The sequence below is a fragment of the Poromitra crassiceps genome (genome assembly GCF_964638095.1).
Source record: "Poromitra crassiceps genome assembly, chromosome: 20".
In the NCBI taxonomy this organism is placed as follows: domain Eukaryota; kingdom Metazoa; phylum Chordata; class Actinopteri; order Beryciformes; family Melamphaidae; genus Poromitra; species Poromitra crassiceps.
The window spans coordinates 23,085,340-23,104,545 of NC_139637.1; the positions used below are offsets into that span (position 1 = coordinate 23,085,340).

At 44.1% G+C, this 19,206-nt stretch overlaps 2 protein-coding genes across 3 annotated transcripts; both read left to right on the plus strand.

Annotated features, from left to right (window-relative positions):
* Nucleotides 1–144: 144 nt before the first annotated feature.
* Nucleotides 145–7,612, plus strand: ccnt1 (cyclin T1). Its single transcript, XM_083656660.1, has 9 exons — nucleotides 145–284; nucleotides 1,031–1,112; nucleotides 1,244–1,372; nucleotides 2,050–2,110; nucleotides 2,864–2,926; nucleotides 3,101–3,146; nucleotides 3,382–3,545; nucleotides 3,668–3,738; nucleotides 3,869–7,612. Exons 1-9 carry the CDS (start codon nucleotides 265–267, stop codon nucleotides 5,147–5,149), a joined length of 1,917 nt encoding a protein of 638 aa, XP_083512786.1. The 5' UTR covers nucleotides 145–264; the 3' UTR covers nucleotides 5,150–7,612.
* Nucleotides 7,613–8,508: 896 nt separating this feature from the next.
* kansl2 (KAT8 regulatory NSL complex subunit 2) lies at nucleotides 8,509–19,127 on the plus strand. 2 transcript variants are annotated; one of them, XM_083656663.1, is made up of 10 exons: nucleotides 8,509–8,569; nucleotides 10,711–10,974; nucleotides 12,303–12,475; nucleotides 13,066–13,180; nucleotides 13,573–13,736; nucleotides 14,334–14,497; nucleotides 15,395–15,491; nucleotides 16,998–17,254; nucleotides 18,279–18,464; nucleotides 18,699–19,127. In XM_083656663.1, exons 2-10 carry the CDS (start codon nucleotides 10,718–10,720, stop codon nucleotides 18,771–18,773), a joined length of 1,488 nt encoding a protein of 495 aa, XP_083512789.1. In that variant the 5' UTR covers nucleotides 8,509–8,569; nucleotides 10,711–10,717; the 3' UTR covers nucleotides 18,774–19,127. The 2 variants fall into 2 exon arrangements, with proteins under 2 accessions (XP_083512789.1, XP_083512790.1); XM_083656664.1 differs by having other exon boundaries at nucleotides 15,395–15,482.
* Nucleotides 19,128–19,206: the final 79 nt, after the last annotated feature.

The following is a 19,206-nucleotide window of genomic DNA, read 5'->3' on the forward strand; positions in this document are numbered from 1 at the left end:
AGGGTGACATCTACTGGCCACCAAGGGAACGACACAGTCCACTTTATCTCTCGCGTCGTGACGCAAGTTCCTGTGACGCACATACATTTTAAACTATCGTCCTTCTCAGTAATGGCGGCTTCGTTTCCTTCTCCTCCTGCAAGCAACAATAACAAATGGTACTTCACCCGACAAGAGATCGAGAACAGCCCATCTCGGCGTGTTGGACTTGATCCCGACAAGGAATTGTCCTACAGACAACAGGCAGCGAACCTGCTCCAGGACATGGGACAGCGGCTCAATGTGTATCTTTTTGTCGAGGCCGGACGACTTGCCAACATAGCTCGCTAGCTAGCGAAGTTTAGCTTCCCCGTGAAGCCGGTTCGACTGAATGCATAGCTGACGGATGTTTATACCGTTTTGTTCGACTGCCGTTCGTTGCTGGGGATGATGCCTAACTGTTTAAAGTAGCGTTTTGGCGATTTGACTGTTTAAATGATGTCTAGCTTCTGCTATACTTGACGTTAGCTTGCTAGTTGTAGCGGCCCAGTAACGCCAGACAGGGGGCATGAAGGCCTCTACTAGGCGGGCCTTCAGGACGTTAGCATTAGCTTGCCTTTTCCTTGGAGAACAAAAGCTAAACAGGGGACCCGTTTCATAACTTTAGAAACGTTCAGTCTTTGCGTGTACATGTTTACACGCGATTTAACGTTACTTTGCTGGTCCTTTGCGTGTATTTTTAATGGCTATTGCTTCCGGTTAACCTCTGGCTCGGTAGTTGGCGTTAGCTAACACGTTAAATAGGCTGTAACTTGAACTCTGTTGCTCTGCCACTATTTTGCTGGATACATTAGCTGATGTATGTGCTAGATTGCAATGTTGTGTTTATATAACGTGATGGACCCCCCTAAGCTTGACTAAGTTGAAGCTTGTCTAAGTTGTGCTTATTCAGCAATCTTAAATACTTTGCCTAAAGCCGTTGCGAATGGTTTGGTCTATCATCACTACGTTTTGTATGTTGTTGTTTTGACCTTAACCATTGTGTATTTAGATCCCAGCTCACAATAAATACTGCCATTGTGTACATGCACCGATTCTACATGGTCCAGTCATTCACTAAATTTCACAGAAATGTAAGTATCGATTCGTTTGTTATGCACACCTTTGCGTATCCGTTTACTTCATACACCCAAACAAAGCCACACGATACAAACTCAGTATTCATAAATTCAACATCTGTCTCCTCCTTCCACACCCTCTCTAGGTCGTTGCTCCTGCCACGCTCTTCCTCGCCGCGAAGGTAGAGGAGCAGCCCAGAAAGCTGGAACATGTTATCAAGGTGACCCATGCATGCCTCAATCCTCAGGACCCCTCACCAGATGTACGCAGTGATGTAAGTATTGAGCTGTGGTGAACATCATCTCCATTTGTTGTCACTCCTGTGTTTATCTGATAGCAGTCATAGTCTTTCCACCCTTTTCGTTAATTATGTTACATGCATATAATATCTTGTCTATGTAGAACTTTTGACTGCTTTTATTGGTCTTTTCATTCATATTTGTCGTTGATTATTTTGTGTGTATTTATTTTACAATCTGGTAGTGAATCTTCCTTTGTTTCAGCACGTTCAGATTGGATAAAGTGTTGGCCACACTTTAAGCTGTTGACTTTTTTTGTAGCTCAAAATTCGTGACACTCACCATTGCCTTTTTCTTCTCCTAGAATGGATGATTTGTAAGCACTATCCCACTTTTGCTACTTTTATCTGTACCTTGATGTTAAGCTTACACCTATTTGGATTTTCCCATTCCTCGTTCTTGCCTTTGACATTGGGTTTAAGCCGGGTGTGTTTGCTTGGACGGAGTGTTTGCTTGATGAGGTGTGTTGTTTTGATGTAGGGGAGATGTTTCATGATCTGGGCTGAGGTCATTGCTACTTCCAAAGGTTAACCTGCTTGAAAAGCAAAACAAAGAGGCAGGGTGATACATGGGATGAGAGAGAGAGAGAGAGAGCGCGAACAAGAGAGAAAATGCCTCCCAGTGAGTAATCTGCCTGTCCTCTCAACCTCAGGCTTACCTGCAACAAGCCCAAGACCTGGTCATTCTTGAGAGCATAATACTCCAGACCCTGGGTAAGTTGGGATGGAAGAACTGGCTCCCTTGATTCCCCCCCAAAACAGAGATGTGATTACGAAGACAGTATTAATCAATTTTCATCTTGTCCACAGAAACCTCACATGCGGTCAGCAGCATCGGGAAAGTCACATTCATGCTTGCATGTGCGCAATACATGCCCACTGCGTTCTATCTACCTTTTGGTTCTGCTACTTTTGTCTCTCTCATGTTCTTAACTTTACAGTGCCGCCATTTCTTTTTACATTTCCCTATTTTTTTTCTCTCTCTCTCCAGATATTTTTAAGCCATTCGTTTGATAATGCTTTTGTGTGCAGCGTATGATTATTTTGTTGCATTATCATGCCAATAACATTTTTTACTTTTAACTTATGAACTAGATTCACTGTCTGGCAATAACACATGGGGTCAACAAATGGCTTAAAAATGTTAAAGACAAACCACTTGACACTTTCCACTCTATAGCCTACTATTCATGTTTCACATTTCTGTCCAGGGTGTTATCTGAAGACCTCGCGCAAAGTGATATTCCATAATTGTTTTAACTTAGTTTGGTTTTAATTACATAAACAAGATTAACTTTCTGGTTTTCAGGGACTTTTTGTTCATGTTTACTGCTGAAATGGTTAATGATCCTCGCCATGGAAATGAGATTCTGTGACCATCAGTGTAGCGTTTGTTAGCTCACTTTCTGCACTTCTTTTATTTAATCGAACCCGATGTCTCTCTTCTCTTTGTTCTCTTTATTGCAGCTTTTGAAATCACCATTGACCACCCACATACTCATGTTGTCAAGTGCACTCAGCTGGTGAGAGGTAAGCATCAACATGAGCTTTTTCTTTTGATTTGATTTTTTCCCCCCAGTCCCATTTGTGAAACCCCGATCTAAATGATTTGAATATTTTCAGCATGATTAGACGTTTGCCCACAACACTCGTCTACCATTTAAAGGTTTTAAACATGTTTGTGTTTCATCTTTGTTGTTCCAGCAAGTAAGGACCTTGCCCAAACATCATACTTTATGGCCACCAACAGGTATATGCTCACTTCTGTATAAAAAAAAATCTGACCATTGTAGTTCTTTGTGATGAAAACCTGATCTTAATTCAGCTATTAACTAATTCATTGTTCATCTTTGCTACATTCTCTTGCTACAACTGTGCACAATCTCCTGAAACTGAATACATGCTTTTCTTGTCTCTTCTCTCTCCCTCCTCCCCTTTCTCTTGTGTTTTTTTATGGCTACCTGGGACCCTAACCTGCTGTGTAGTCTGCACTTGACCACATTCTGCCTGCAGTATAGTCCACCTATTGTGGCCTGTGTGTGCATCCATCTGGCCTGCAAGTGGTCCAACTGGGAGATCCCTGTATCCACAGACAGCAAGCACTGGTGGGAGTATGTGGATCCCACGGTCACCCTTGAGCTGCTGGATGGTACGTGCTTAAGAGTTTAAGTGACATATTTTTTAATTAAAAGCTGTTCAATTAAATGTTGTGTTCAGGAAGTATCGATACATAATTGCTCTTGTGTTTCACGACATGATCCCTTCCTGCAGAGCTCACACATGAGTTCCTACAGATCCTGGAGAAAACCCCTAGCCGGTTAAAACGGATTCGCAACTGGAAGGTAAAACTTTTTCCTATTTCTTTTGTTTGTGCCCCGCAAAGCGCGACCAGGACCTTCATTGCGTGGATTTTTTCCCCCTTCTTTTTTGACTCACTGCAATCTCTCTCTCTCTTGTCTCGCTGCCTCCCAGGCTGCAGCTCAGACGGCCAAAGGCAAGTCCAAAGGAGTCCAGGAGGACGGCGACCAGACGGACACCATGATGAGCATGATCTCCATGGCGTCGTCGGAGACGGCGCTGGCGGGCCTGATGAGCCTCTCGGCCCCGCCCTCCTCGGCGACGGGCGACAAGGAGACGGGCGCGTCCGGCAGCGCCCAGACCTGGAATCCGGCCGGCAAGGGTCACGACGACGACGGCGACGCCGAGCAGCAGCAACAACCGCCCAACGAGGTGCACGTCCCGCCCCCGGCCAAGGTGTCGCTGAGCGAGTACCGGGCCAAGAACGCCGACGTCCTGGCCGCCCAAAAGAGGAAGCTGGAGAACATGGAGGCCAGCGTCAAGAGGGACTACGCCAACGCCGCCCAGGCCCTCATCGGTCAGCAGCAGAGGAAGGAGAAGCACCATCACCAGCAGGCGGCCGCCGTCGCCGCCGCGGCCTCTTCCGACGGGGCCAACTCCTCGCCCATCATTCTCAAAATCCCCCTGGAGAAGGAGAGGCACGAGCGCAGCTCCCTGAAGATGCGCTTCCCTCTGCCCGGGGGAGGCAGCAGCAGAGGGCAGGACCCAGATATCAAAGTGAAGATACGGGTGCCCGAGAAGCAACGGGGGAGTTCAGGAGAGGAGGGCAAGAGCAGGGACAAGCACCGGGAACGCTCTAACCACCACCACCACCATCGCCCCCACCACCATTCTTCCTCGAGCGGCGCCTCGCATAAACATTCGTCTGGTTCCGGCGGTGTGGTGGGCAGCGGCAAAAAAGCCCCCGGTGACTCCTCTAGAACGAGCTCTTCGTCCTCCTCGTCCTCTTCCGCTTCTCGAAAGAGGACACACTCCCAGGACCCGACGGCGGGCTCGCACCCTTCCTCAAAAGCGAGCAAGTCTTCTAGGAACGCCTACCAGCTCCCGTCTTTGTCTTCCTCTGGGCACGCGCTGGGGCACGCCCCCGACATCCTCCCCGCCCTGGGCCTTCCCCACCACCAAGGGAGCTTTTCGCACGCCAAAGGAGACAAGACGGACACTAACGGACACAACGCGACAGGCGGAGGAGGCCAGTCGAACGAGTACCAGGACACGTTTGAAATGCTAAACTCTCTGCTGAGTGCCCAGGGGGTCCAGCCGGCCCAGCCGCCCATGTTTGACTACCGATCCCAATACGGGGAGTACCGGTACAGCGGTGGCTCCCGGGGGAGCAACTCGCGGCCCCCGCCCCTGCCTTCGGAACCGCCTCCCCCGTTGCCGCCGTTACCCAAATGAGGTCCTTATCAGGGGGGATGCGTTAATGTACATTGTACCTGCCATCACGAGCGTCATCCTTGTTAGATAATGCATTACACAATGATTTTTGGACCCCTTTTTAAATGTTTGTGATCTGTGTTGTGGGTTTCAGCTTGACAGCAGAGAAATGTACTTCTGACCGTTTTTCTTTTTAACCTCTTTTTACAGATTTTTTTTTTTTTTTTTTTTTGCTGCAATAATGAGAGAGGCTTATAAAGCTTGCAAAATAGAAAAAAAAATATTTACGGGAAAAAGTGTAAATAATATTTTTGATGTTATCGGTTTTGTATTGTAAAAACTCAAATGAAATGTGATGATGGGACCTGGCATTTTTGCCATCACTGTTTTGGAGGAAGTCAGACATCATAAGGAAGCTGAAACTTAATTGCATCACATATCACTCGTTAAGTCTTGCTAGCGATTGTCTTTTATAATGTTTTTATAGTATATTATTTATTAATTGAATGCTTTCAAGGAGCACAGTCCCCTTTTAAAAAAAAAAGGTCTCCCCTCTAAGCTGTGTCCTTTTTGGGCAGAGGGATATTTTTTCCTCAAGAAGACTGTACTGGCTATTTTGAGAATGCATGTCTCCAAAGCCGTGTTTGATGAAATATTGTTTTTTGTTTGAATTACCGTAACCTCAGAAACGTAGGTGACGATGACCCCCCCCCGCCCCCCGCCCCTGCCCCTCAGTGTTTTCTTCTTCTTCATTATCTGCATTATTTGGTGAACTGTTGTACAAATATTGTAAAATGTCGAAAAAGAACATAAAATATTTTTACATTTTGTTATGAAATGAAATACAAAAACAATGTAAATTAAGGAAGCTTGTACTTTTGTTTTTAGATTTTTGAGTGCAGTCATTGTTTTAAATGGTTGTAAAAAAAATGTAAAGAAAAAATTGTCAATACTCAAATATTACACTAATGGACAAAGTTCATACCGATGATGTTTGTCTATGGTTCATAAAACATATCTAGAGGGTATGGCTATACAATGAAGGAATTGCCAACGTAAATATCCCACTACAGTGAAAGTATGGGGTGCTTCTGGCACAGAGTTTTGTCCTGCATATTTCTACTATTATTTTTGACATCCTGAGTCGCCCCACAGACGGCCATGCTGGAGTCGAGAGCCCAAACCATCACAGCCAGCATCGTGGAGGGACGTCTTTATGCTGGTGTTTTCTTTTTGTTGACCATACCCAGCACATGGTATCCCACATGGTATTCACCATACACATTCTCAAAGAATAATAATAATAGGCCAGTGTGTCTTTGGTTGTTTTGAACCAGTCATGCTGTGTGATTTCCTTTGCTGTCTTTTCTTATGGTAGTCTTTCATTTATGCATTTTTACGTGACCTTATGCATCTTACATTATTATTCCTTTTTGGGGAAGATTTTAGATGTGTAAAACCCCGATGTACACCTGTTAATTCATGCCGGTTTGTTTTAATGATTTTAATTAAAACCGTCTTCTGAAGAAAAAAAAACTGCCATCTAACTTGATGGAATTTCAGCTAGAGATTTGTTTGTCCAGTGGATTAATCCATCCATAAACCAGGATCCATCCAAAATGTTTGCTTGTGGAAACAACACATGGTAAACAAGTTATTGCCGTACCTCCACAAACCGAAGTATAATACTGCCCAATTCAGTCGACTTAATGCTTGAAAGGTATTTGAGCTAAATTGTGAGAGGGGTTGTTCATATGCAGGGGGATCAGGTATCACCTGTACATTGGATTCATGTAAAGCTTTATATGGATTTGATTGTATGGTATCACTGCTCTTAACCTGCTGTGGATTGTGGTATTTTTCTCTTTAAGTTTTTGAAATCAAGAAATAATTGCTTTAGGGGAGGTTCACAGGAAAGCATTACAACAAATCAGCAAAACCATTGTAATATATTTTTACGGTTCCCTTAATATATAAAATATTTGCTCAGATGACAGCTCTTTGCTCAGGCAGCAGAGATTTAGATATATGAGATATGAGTTGATCCTTCAACTCACTGAGAAGCAGGTGAGAAACATTAAGTGCACTGAATATTTATCTCAGATTGCCTAAAATGCAATTGACTCAAAGTGTTACATTTATAATTGTAGACTATTACAAGTAGAATAGATGCACACTATATCATTACTATGTTTGAAAATGGTTTCTATTATGATTTGGACAAATCTTCCAACTTAAGTATTAATAAATTATAATAGTAATACGCTGTGAGACAGACTAAGGAAGTCATACTAAAACTTTTCTTTTTTGTCAGGATTTTTTTTCCCGAAATACCGGTAAGCATATAGGTGTGAGGAAAATGGAAGACACTCATGCAACCTAACAATGCAAAATCACATAGCTACAGCTCTTAGCATCCGAGTTTCATATTTTATCACATCTTGATGTTTAGTGTTTTTAGTGACACTCAGGTCTGGAATTGAATCATTTTTGGGATCTTGTTTCAGTTACAAGGTTATTTGTGAACACTGTTCTTTTGATATAATGTGGTCGCTTTAATCCCATGTCAATAAATATTTTAAGAAAATGCTCCTTGCCTCACATAAGTTTATCTTTAGTTAAAATTGGCCAAGTGGTGTCTGGTGTGTGTCACGATTGTGATGTCATCAGTGAGCAATATGTGATGTCATCAGCGATGATGTCATCAGTGAGCAATATGTGATGTCATCAGTGATGTCACTCAAGCAATTGTGATATAGTTTGATGGCCATCATCTCCAGAGTCTCCACCCTAGGAATCGAGCGCACGTAGCGGCGGCGTGCTAGATTCCTAGTTTCTATAAAGTTCTTTATTGCAGTAGTGTTTTTTTGTGAGTGTGCGTGTGTGTGTGTGTTTTTGCAGTAGTTGAGTCACATCAAAGCTCAAATTGAAATGATGTACAATACAATAGTTTAATTATTATGGCTAAACAATTTATTCACCAATGTAGATTTCAAAATGCCAGACCCCTGTTCTTAGTATTCATGAATGAGATAATTAATTTTAAGAAAGCCTTGAAATATGTTAAAACCAAACAGGCATGGAGTGTGTACCAAAACATGCATTATCTTGATTCGTGTTTAGAACTCTGACTTAATGTTTTTGCTTTATTTATTTTATTTTGTTGTTTATTTGATTGTCTGTTCCAATTTTGTAAATGCTTAGTCTGAATTTTTTGTATAATGTACCGTTTGTTATTGCCAGACTTTGTTTATTGAAAAAAAAAGAAGAAAAAAAAGCTTGTCACTACATTGATTGACAACTTAATGCTGGCGTTTCCACCAATGAAAACTCGCTGTGGGCGGGCTCAGCTTGTCACTGCAGTGGCTGTGCTTGGGGAATGCGGGGAAAACGACGCAGTGTGCTTCAGGAGCTAGGCTTAGCCGGACGGCAGGGAAGAAGGTAAGCGGTTATCAACTGGAAACGACGAGATATGTTCATTTTCTGACATTGACCCATTTCGGTAATATCGAGAAAGACGACTGCGTGTCGTCAACAGTCAGTAAAACACTTCTTAGCCACGATTTGTGAAAATTAGCCGTTAGCTAATATTAGCAACTGCTAAACAAAGATGGCGACGACCCAACCAACAAAGTAAACTGCCGTGACGCAGTACAAAGAGGCGGGCCTCAAGCCCAGTGGCGCCTGGGAAGATTTTGCCTGTGCAGCGAGGTGCACCCCCGGCCGTAGAGATGGTAAACGTTACCTTTACTAAAGGTCCTTTGCGCTACATTAATTAACGTTAAAGTAACTTGTGTCAATGTAATCAGGCGTGCGTCTTTGTCCAAGTTAATTGCGGGGAAAAACGTTTAGCCTGTGACGAGGTTGATAAATAGTGCCTAATCTGAAATGTGCTACTGTCACAGGATGCTTTGCGGCTACCGGGTTTTGTTGACGTTTCATCCAATTTGCATTAGCTGCTTCACACAGTGATTATTTATTCTCTCCATACTTTGTTATTTAATTACCTTATTATCTCCATTTGCATCATCGTGTTTATATGAAATTGGAACACTAAAATATTCTCTCTCTGACCTTTTGGAGTGACAGAACTTGGGCTAAAAGGACCCATTTCAGAGCAACCGTTTTGAGGTGGTAAAAGCAGGAAGTAAAGCAGCTGTAACTAATACCATTAATTGTGCTTCCATTCGGTTTAGGTGTTCCAGTGCCAGCAGGTGCCCTCATTCATGCTAATGATTACACACACCTGCGTTACTTCCTGCTTTACCACCTCAAAAGGTTGCTGTGAAATGAGCTAATGTGATTGAAAAACGATCTAGATGCGCCACGTGGCTTTCTGTAATGAGGGGCAGGTGTTAATCCCTGGCTAGTCTAGCACTGCCCACCCCCCACTAGGGTACATTAAGATCCTCCTACTTGCTAACAAATTAATGTTTCGCTCACCAGTGGGATATTGACCCCAGAGAAGCTTAATAATGTAGCCTACGTGGGGCAAAAACAAACAAACACACTGCATGTTTTACTTCCGGTGAGGTCAAGGAAAAGGAGTTAGGAGTGACTATTCGAATTCAGCCACGGTGTCGGTGCAAAAATCGTTCGGCTCCAATTTTAGATCGGGCAGGTATTTGCAAAATGCCTGACAGCTTTAGATTAGCTGACAAGCTAACACTAAGCTACTGATGTTATCAGACATGATAGACATACAAAATATGAATCAGGGTTTGGTTTTGGGTTACGGTTGGACCCATGGGTTAGACCCCGTTGTGGACCCTGAGCCAAGCATCGGTAAGCCGAGTAGATCCCGTACCTACACCAGCCGTAGATGATATCTACATCTGGAACACAACTCTCAAAAGTGGTTAACGCCCACCCCCCCCCAAGAGAAAAAAAAACATCCGTGACAGACATATGAATTGACCAACTACAGACCTCGTGGGCGGTGCATTCGGAATGTGTGTGCAACAGCTAAATAGACCCCAGGTGAAAACATCAACTTTATTAATTGAAATTGCTCAAACGCACATCACACCACGCCGTCTAAAACTGCAAACTTTGGCTGCCTTCTTTGCGCAGCCGTTAAATGATCTTGCCCACGCATCCTTCCTGCAAGACAGCCTATCGCTACTTCTTAGTCGCTCCCTAGTCGCTTCAGTTAAGTCTCTGCATGGTGCTTTGCAGCGTTCCACTGAACGCGTTTCCTTGCCGGACTGTAATATGGGAGGAGGCACGCTGTATGAGACGCAACTACCGCCACAGCCCAGCCAACCAGATTTCGCTTCCAGCATCTGGACGGAGTGCCCGAAGTCTCTTGTGATTCAGAGATTTGTGATTCAAACCCTGCGTTTGCTGGATGCTTGCTGACGTCGACCATGTGCGACTTAATCCCTGGCCTAAGGGAGGGCTGCACAGATTTGGTTTTGTTGTTTTTTTGTTATTGATTGGTTTGACATGAAACTACACTCAATGTGGTTTTAGCTTGTCTGGTGGGAAAACAGACAGAAAGAGCTATTCGTTCTATCCCCTGAACGTTTCGGTAGCACACACTAACATATCTTTACTTTTTAAACCCTTTTGTTTTTCAGATTTGCAATGAACAGGATACGGATCCACGTCCTGCCGTCGAGCCGGGGCAGGGTGACCCAGACGGCCCGTCCTCACTCCCAGGAGCCTCAGGCTTGCTCCTTCACCCAGAGGCCATGCTCTCAGGCTCGCCTGGACGGCCACGACTTCTGCATCAAGCACATCCTGGAGGACAAGAGCGCCCCTTACAAACAGTGCAGCTACGTTTCCACCAAGAACGGCAAGCGCTGCCCCGGTGCTGCTCCCAAGGTGGAGAAGAAAGATGGGTGGGTGTGGAAACGGTCCGAATTTCAGTTGCTTTTATAATGGTTAGAAGCGCGTATGTTGAGGTCTTAAAGGGACAGCTCACCCTAAAATCCAAAATACATATTTATCCTCTCACCTCTAGTGCTATTTATCCACCTACAGTAGAGATGTAACGGTATGAAAATTTCACATCACGATTATCGTGACCAAAATGATCACGGTTATCGTATTATCACGGTATTCGTAAAAAATTGCTGAAAATGTTCAAAAAGTACTGACTCACTGAAATCATTTTATGACGTTTTATATTGAAAACTCAGACCCAAAAAGGATTGATACACTCACTGAAATCATTTCTCCAAGGCTGCATGTTTGCATCTGGGAGAAGGTTGCCAAATTTGGTTGATGATGGACAGTATTTACCATGTTTTTCAACGCACTGTAATCACGGTACCATGATAATCACGGTACCACGGTTTTAACGATAATGAAAATTTGAAACGGTACGGTTATCGTAAGGAATTTTATCACGGTTATCATTAAAACCGGTTATCGTTACATCCCTAACCTACAGTATATCATTTTGGGTTAGTTGCCTGAGTTTTAGAGATATCAGCCCTAGAGGTTTCTGCCTTCTCTCCAATACAATGGAACTGGATGGCACTCGGCTTGTGGTGGTCAACATGACAAAAACATACATTTGAAAAACTCAACAACATTGTCTCTTTCCAGAAATCATATGACCCGGTTATTCAAGATTATCCACAGACCTTGTTGTGAGCAGTTTCATGGAGGAACTATTTTCTTTAGACCGAACTACACCCGCTAGCTACTAGTTTATTTAGTTAGTTCCTACATGAAACTGCTCACAACTAGGTCTGTGGATTATCTTGGGTAACTGGGTCATTATTTCTGAAAAGAGACATTGCTGTTGAGTTTTTCAAATGTATGTTTTGAGCACCACAAGCCGAGTGCCATCCAGTTCCATTGTATTGGGGAAAAGGCAGAAATCTCTACGCCTGATATCTCCAAAACTCAGCAACTAACACAAAACAATGTAGATTGATAAATAGCACTACATGTAAGAGGAAAAATATGTAATTTTGCATTTTAGGGTGAGCTGTCCATTTAAAATAATGTACATTTTAACCTCTCTCTTAGTGATTTTGATTTAGTTGAAATGTTGTGATCTCTGCTTTGTCCAAATACCCGTCTCTCAGATAATAGACAAACACACAGGTTAGGAGGCGCACACACGCTCACTACAGTCGTAAGCCGATCCAAGCAAATCAGAGCAGTGCCGCTTTCTGACCTGTCTCCATCTTTCATGCCCTCGTCTGTTCATCAGAGTGACGTTCTGTGCAGACCACGCTCGAAGGAACGCCATGGCTCTGCGAGCTCAGATGAGAAAGGCGGCCCCCGGTCCGTCCCCAGAGGCACTACTGTCTCAACTCAGTGGATACGGTCGTGCAGAAACTCACAGCCTCGATGGAGGCCGCAGTGAAGCTAGCCGCATTCTAGGTAAATGGTCTTATTCAGCCTGGGAAACAAGTAGAGAGGCAAAGTGACCGCCTACTTCCTGCTTCAGCGCTGTACCAGAGATTTTCATCCGCCATTTATTTTCCCATGCACATTTCGTAAAATGCGTATAAAAATAGTTTTACTGGTTCAAACCAAACGGGATAGATATATTTAGAAACGGGAGAGATCGCATAACATTTCACTGGGACCAAAACGTACGAAAAATTGGGGTTTAAAGAAAATATTTTTTGTGTTGTTTTTTTCGTTTTGGTCCGAGTGAAATGTTCTATGGTCTCTCCCGATTATAGCATTAGCTGAACCGTTTGGTTCAACGAAGTACAACTATTTTATAAGCATTTTACGAAATGTCTATGGGAAAGTAAATGGCAGATGAAAATCTCTGGTACAGTGCTGAAGCAGGAAGTGAGGTTCCACTTTGCCTCTCTATTGTCGCCACTGTTCGAGGCATCAGCCTAGTCTCTTGCACGGCGAAGCAATGGCAATAATGTGTCACTAGTTTTGTGTTGCATTTATGGCGCTGGGAAATCTGATTGCCGTGTTCTTATTTGGCGCTGTATTCCACTGGGCAGATGAGGACAGTTGGAGTGAGGAGGAGCAGGGTCCCCTGGTGCTGGACCAGACATGGAGAGGAGACCCCGACAGTGAGGCCGACAGCATCGACAGCGATCACGAGGATCCCCTGAAGTATGCCGTCTGATCTGTCACATTTCATTTTTGTCAATTACATCTTTTATTTTTGGATAAAATAACTGTTATCAACTAGAAATCTCACGCTCTCGATTCCTAGGCGCGGCTGCATTTCCTAATTTTCGATTGACCCCAGAGTTCATTATCTCAGATTCATAGATCCACACATTCATGCAGGCTCAGACCCTCATTTATTTGCATGAAGCAAGCTTTGCATTGACCTCAATCCAAAATTCTGTAGTCAGACTAATGTGGAGCTTAACTGAGACGTTGGCCCCCAAGCTGTGAGATGACCTGTTTTTGCTAATCGTTGTTGCAAATTGTTTGATATTTTGTCCTGTGCCGTTGCAGACATGCAGGAGTTTATATTGTGTCCTGTGCCGTTGCAGACATGCAGGAGTTTACACCGCAGAGGAGGTGGCGCTCATCACCCGCGAGAAGCTGATCAGGCTGCAGTCTCTGTACATCGACCAGTTCAAACGCCTGCAGCACCTGCTGAAGGAGAAGAAGCGCCGATACCTGCATAGCCGCAAGGTGGAGCACGAGACTATAGGTAAAGACACATCATTATTGCTTACTGATTTAGGAGGTTCCACTTTTGAGGGTAATTGATCGGATTTTATGGATACCAATACACATCAATTATGCATATCGGTCTGATTCTTTAGCCATTCCATTTCCATTATCGATTCCTGATCAGTTTTCTGTGTGTGTGGAAAAAAGTAAGCCTACACAGGGTTTCAGTGTCAACACAGCCGTTTGAACATGTTGCTGGTGTTTCCACACTCGAAATGATATTCGTACAGATGTTATAAATAGCATTATCTTTCTTTGTGAAACAAAGCCAGGCTTTGGACCTTTACTTCCTCTCTGCTACGACTCTTTGTGAGTTTCCAGCAGCGTTTGATGCACAGTTTGACGTCATGGCGCGTTCGTTTTTTTCAATGTTTCTACAACATGTCAGCAAAAACATGCCGACATCGATCAAAGGAATTGATCACCTTGCAGTCATAGGATTCTGTGTAATTGGACAGTTCGGAACCGGTTCGAAACGGTTCCGGGTTATCGATTCCCGATTTCCTCTTCCATTGACAAGGCCATGAGCCCAGAGGCCTCACTGGTGTCGTGTGCATGTTGATCTTAATGACAGGGAGCAGTCTGCTGACGGGGCCTGAGGGACTGTCCATGAAGGAGAGGGAGAACCTGAAGAAGCTCAAAGCCCTGCGGCGCTACCGGCGGCGGTACGGCGTGGAGGCCCTGCTGCACCGGCAGCTCCGGGAGAGGAGGCAGGCTGTCACAGAAGGAGCTCCTCAGGTGTGCCTCTCTAGCGGCTGGCTGCTGCTCGTTGAAACGTCATTTTTTGTTTTCGTTGCAGTATCCTGAATATAAAATGGCTAGATTATTCTCCAGTGTGAGTATACTGGAAATGCCGGGATGGTCTTTATTGTGTCCATGTTTGTTGGTGTTACACGATAAAACATTTTAATTTTGAAATGGGAGAAAGCCCTGTCCAACATGCAGTCTGACGGTAAAATTAACCAGTCACTCGCATTATGCGCATGTGGGCTTTAGCATGCTTTGGATGTAGAAGGATGATTTTTAAGTATGTAGACAATGGAACAGTCCACAACATGGGATGGGAATAGTATGTACACAATGGAACAGTCCACAACATGGGATGGGAATAGTATGTACACAATGGAACAGTCCACAACACAGGGGATGGGGATAGTATGTACACAATGGAACAGTCCACAACACGGGGGATGGGGATAGTATGTACACAATGGAACAGTCCACAACACGGGGGGTGGGGATAGTATGTACTCTTGGGCTTGAGTTTGTACTCAACATCTCTTGAGTGCAGGCCTTAGCACAATGGAATCTAGATTAATCTAGATTTGAAAAGAAACACCCCCTCTCCCATCCAGCATACCAGACAAACACTCAGAAGAAACCAAAACGATTTCATCTCATGTTCATAACATGTCCCTTCCTCCTGATCATTTTGTGGCATCAAAGAGCTGCAGTCTTAGGATTCACTTTATGTCCTTCATAAATCCTAGTTGTTTAGGGTGACTAAAGTGATAGATTAGCATCCTTTTGAAGCTTCAGTCAGGGTTATATATACCGTGGGGTTCACTAATGAAATTTCTTGCCTTGATTTGTTGTTTTGACCTCACCTAACAAGGGTTTCTCTCTCTGTTGTAGCCACACACAAGAACGATGTACGAGAAATGCATCTCCTTTGTGGAGGGCACCCGCTGCGCCAGTCCCTGCCTGCCCATGACCCGACACTGTATCGCACGTATCCTCTGTGATGTGTTCAACATGGCTTCTACAGGAGGAGCCCCATTTCCGTCCGAGAAACCACACGTGTGTCTCGTCTTGTCTGAAATGAAAGACAAATAGAACCATGTTTGCCTTTGAACTTGCAAGTTGAAACTGAACCGTTTTACCACTTAGTATTTATGGTCGCAGCAGCCTATTTTCACAGTTGAATTTCAAGCTATAGAGACACTGCGGAGTGCGTCATCATTCAGAAACCACGCCCAACACGGGGGAAAACAAAAGCGCCCTCCGCCCCAATCCTGGCGTTCTCCTATGTCACGTGTTGCACACAAAGATCATGTATACGTAAGATGAACACTCAAACTTACTTCCCTGAGAGCTAGTGGCTTCCTTGTTTTGCTCGGGAGTACCAAAATACTTTAATTGTGTGAGTGGAGAGCTTTCCCCCGTCATGGGCGTGGCCTATTTCATGCAGTGTCTCTATATGATATCTCTAAACGAAGATCATCTATTCGTTCAAACGATACTTCACCTTGCTCTCGTGACGCATGGCACTGATCAAGATTAGTAGCTTGCAGTAGCTGCTGGTTTCAAACAGAGCCTACATTAAGTCCTTCCTGTGGTCTGTTGGTTTCCCCAGGAGTTACAAAGGGGTTAATCAATTCAGTTGGAAGGGACACACTATATCTTTTGTCACTTGAACCGCAAATTATTTCCTGCAGACACGCCCTCATAGAGACACTGCATGAAATGGGCCACGCCCATCACGGTGGCAAAGCTCTCCATTCACTCCCATACACCAGCATAATTTTCCTTGAATGAAACATAGCTAAAAGCTGTTGTGTGGTGGGGCTGCGCGGACAACAAATGCAAAAAAAAAGAATGATGACGCGCTCCGCAGTGTTGTAATGGAAAAATAACAATGATCAACCACAATCAATAAGCAATCAATCATTTTTCACTCAGTGTATTATCATGCTGTCCATGTTGTTTCGCTTATAACACGGTTACATTGTGCTCGTCTACATATCAGTTAAGAACAACACAATGACTGTTATTGCAAGTACTGAGCTTTGTATTATTGGAACTGCCAAATTATTTGAAAACGGATTAAACAGTGTTGAGAAAACAGCGTTGCATAACTCGCATTGTGAACGAGCCGTACAAACCCCTGCTTAAATAGCTGTAAAGCACCAACTCATTGTATAAAATCATTCAGCCCCGTCATTTATACGGTCAAGATTATTGCAGCTAAACGATAAGAAGCCTTATGTTGAGCAATAACTACATTAAGCTCATTTGGACAGAGGTAATTGTAGTACTTGCAATAATACTCAATTATTTGTACCACTGCGATTAGTACCATAATGCCATAAATTACTCTGGATAGATAACAGGATTCTGTTGTACTTTTGAGACGGAAGTGTTTTTTCTCTCCTGCTATTTGGCACTTTTTTGTGTGATATTTGATTTCTGCATCGCTACGTTTTGCTCATGGTCCTTGACAGTAAGACACTCACAGACATCTACCAGGACAGCAATCAGGTGCTGTTCAAGATGTGTCCCGGCTTGAAGGACGTCCCGTGCGACCGCACGGTGCACATGGGCCAGTCCGAAGAGCCGCGCTGCCCGCTTCACCTCAGCCTGCCGCCGCCCATGTACCAGCCTGAGCAGGAGGCTCCTCCCCCACAGGAGCAGCTCACGCCCACAGCCACAGACATGTACCTGAGTGCAGCCGAGCTCCAGCCCACAGAGAGCCTGCCGCTGGAGTTCAGTGACGTACGTTGGAATGCTGCACTCTCCCCCACCCCCCTTCCACTGTATATGTGCCGTAATAATCTCACTTGACTGTGAGATACTTGAACCTTCAAACGGTGCCGTAAAGCTTCACAAATCCTCATTCACCCTCTCTGCATTTTGCATCATCAGACTTAAAGGGACACTCCACCGACCGAAAAACATGCAGATTAATTTTGCACATGATCTCACACATATCTGATAGGAAAACTAAACTGTTTTGCAGGCACTCATTTAGTTTGACAGTTATTGAGATTTTATTTGAGTTAAGTTGTGGACCATTGATGTCATTTGTACATGAATTGACATAATCACTGGTCCAATCAAATCTCAATAACAACGAAATGAATGCCTGCAAAACTGTTTTGGGATTTTATTTATTTGAGGGACAATGCACATGAATGTGCATTATGCAACTCCTTCAGAAGTTGTAGCTGTCATAGACTGTTGCGTAGTTGATTTCTCTTGCTGACAAAAATGTGTTATTGTAAGTCGCTTTGGATAAAAGCGTCTGCCAAATGACGTAATTAATGAAGATTACTGTAATTTATGCGCCAGTGTTAGCCAGATCGCTAACTTTCAACTGCTGCCGCTTGGAACTCCAGTTATAATTGCAGTGCTTCACACACACTAACGAGACTGTTAACCCAAACATACATGTCTTTGATGGTGGGAGGAAACCAGAGTACCCAGAGGAAACAAACACGGGGAGAACATGGAATCTGTGAGATCATGTGCAAAATAAATCGGCATAGTTTTTCAGTGTAGTGTCCCTTTAAGTTTTGTTTTGTAGCATATCACTGGCTTTCTTGTTCATGTTGTAGTTTGATTTTGATTCCTTGAAGTTTCTGGCCAGTGGTTATTAATAAGACACACCTCACAGATCTACATATTAACCCCCACACTGACACCTACATGTAGGAAATGCTCATTTCCTCTTTGACATGAGTTAGGAGTTGTGTGTCCAGCAAAGCTGATGCATGTTTGTCCACCCCCGGTCACATAGGACCTGGATGTGGAAGGGGATGGTATGCACGGTCCCCCGTCCCCCCTGCAGTTTGCCGCGGCCCTGGCCTTGGAGGACCACACCATCAGAGCCATTGCCGAGTCTCCCATGGACATCCTGACCGGAGAAGACCCAGACTTGGACGGCTCGGGACAGGAGCTGTCGGACGCCATGTTGGACGACCAGGTAAACTCTCCTTCCAACGTCCTGGATCTTGAAGTCCGATAAACAAGTCATAATAGGAAACAATTGTTTGAGTGCGTTTGTCATGGTTGCAATTTTTACATATTTGTCATGTCAGAGTACGGACGGCGACAAAGCATTCTTCTGGTTGAAAATGATAGCCTCAAACGAAATGATAATGGTGTCTGTACTACTACCACCAGTAAAGTTAGTCTTAACTCCTCGTCTTTCATCTAGGTCGTGGTGGAGGGGGAAGACGACGCCATTGAGAACTCGCTCCAAGACATTGCTGCAGTGGATGCTCCTAGATGAGAAACTCAACCTGTGCTCCTGATCTAAAGAACAAGATGTTTACTTTCCACAGACTGATGTTGGGTCGACCTTAGAGTCCAGCTGGATCTACAGTGTAGATCACCTTCAGAGGGACGACTTATTATATCCAAGCCTTTTCAGACCATTGCCAGTAGACTGTTAGAATATTTGTTTGTTGTAATTCTAATCGTCATCTTGGGTGTATATTTAGTTATTCCATCGGTCCAGTTCTAATTGCCTTTCGACAGTCATCTGTTCCTAGCCACCATGTCGCTAGTTTTCTCACACTCGTCTTGCATCAGTTCGTCTGTTAATAAAAGCCCTTCTGCTGTCTGTTGTGTGAATGTCCAATAATAAGCCATCCATAAATGAATAAAAACTATTTTATGATACGTTGTTTGAACTCCCTTATTGGTGGAGGAGCTCTTTGTAA

Coding starts and splice junctions, on each gene's coding strand:
- ccnt1 (XM_083656660.1), top strand. CDS start 265: ATGGGACAGCGGCTCAATGT. Junction 2,111..2,863: donor CATAATACTCCAGACCCTGG/GTAAGTTGGGAT, acceptor TCTTTATTGCAG/CTTTTGAAATCACCATTGAC. Junction 3,739..3,868: donor AACGGATTCGCAACTGGAAG/GTAAAACTTTTT, acceptor GCTGCCTCCCAG/GCTGCAGCTCAGACGGCCAA.
- kansl2 (XM_083656663.1), top strand. CDS start 10,718: ATGAACAGGATACGGATCCACGTCCTGCCGTCGAGCCGGGGCAGGGTG. Junction 12,476..13,065: donor TGAAGCTAGCCGCATTCTAG/GTAAATGGTCTT, acceptor TCCACTGGGCAG/ATGAGGACAGTTGGAGTGAG. Junction 14,498..15,394: donor TCACAGAAGGAGCTCCTCAG/GTGTGCCTCTCT, acceptor TCTCTGTTGTAG/CCACACACAAGAACGATGTA.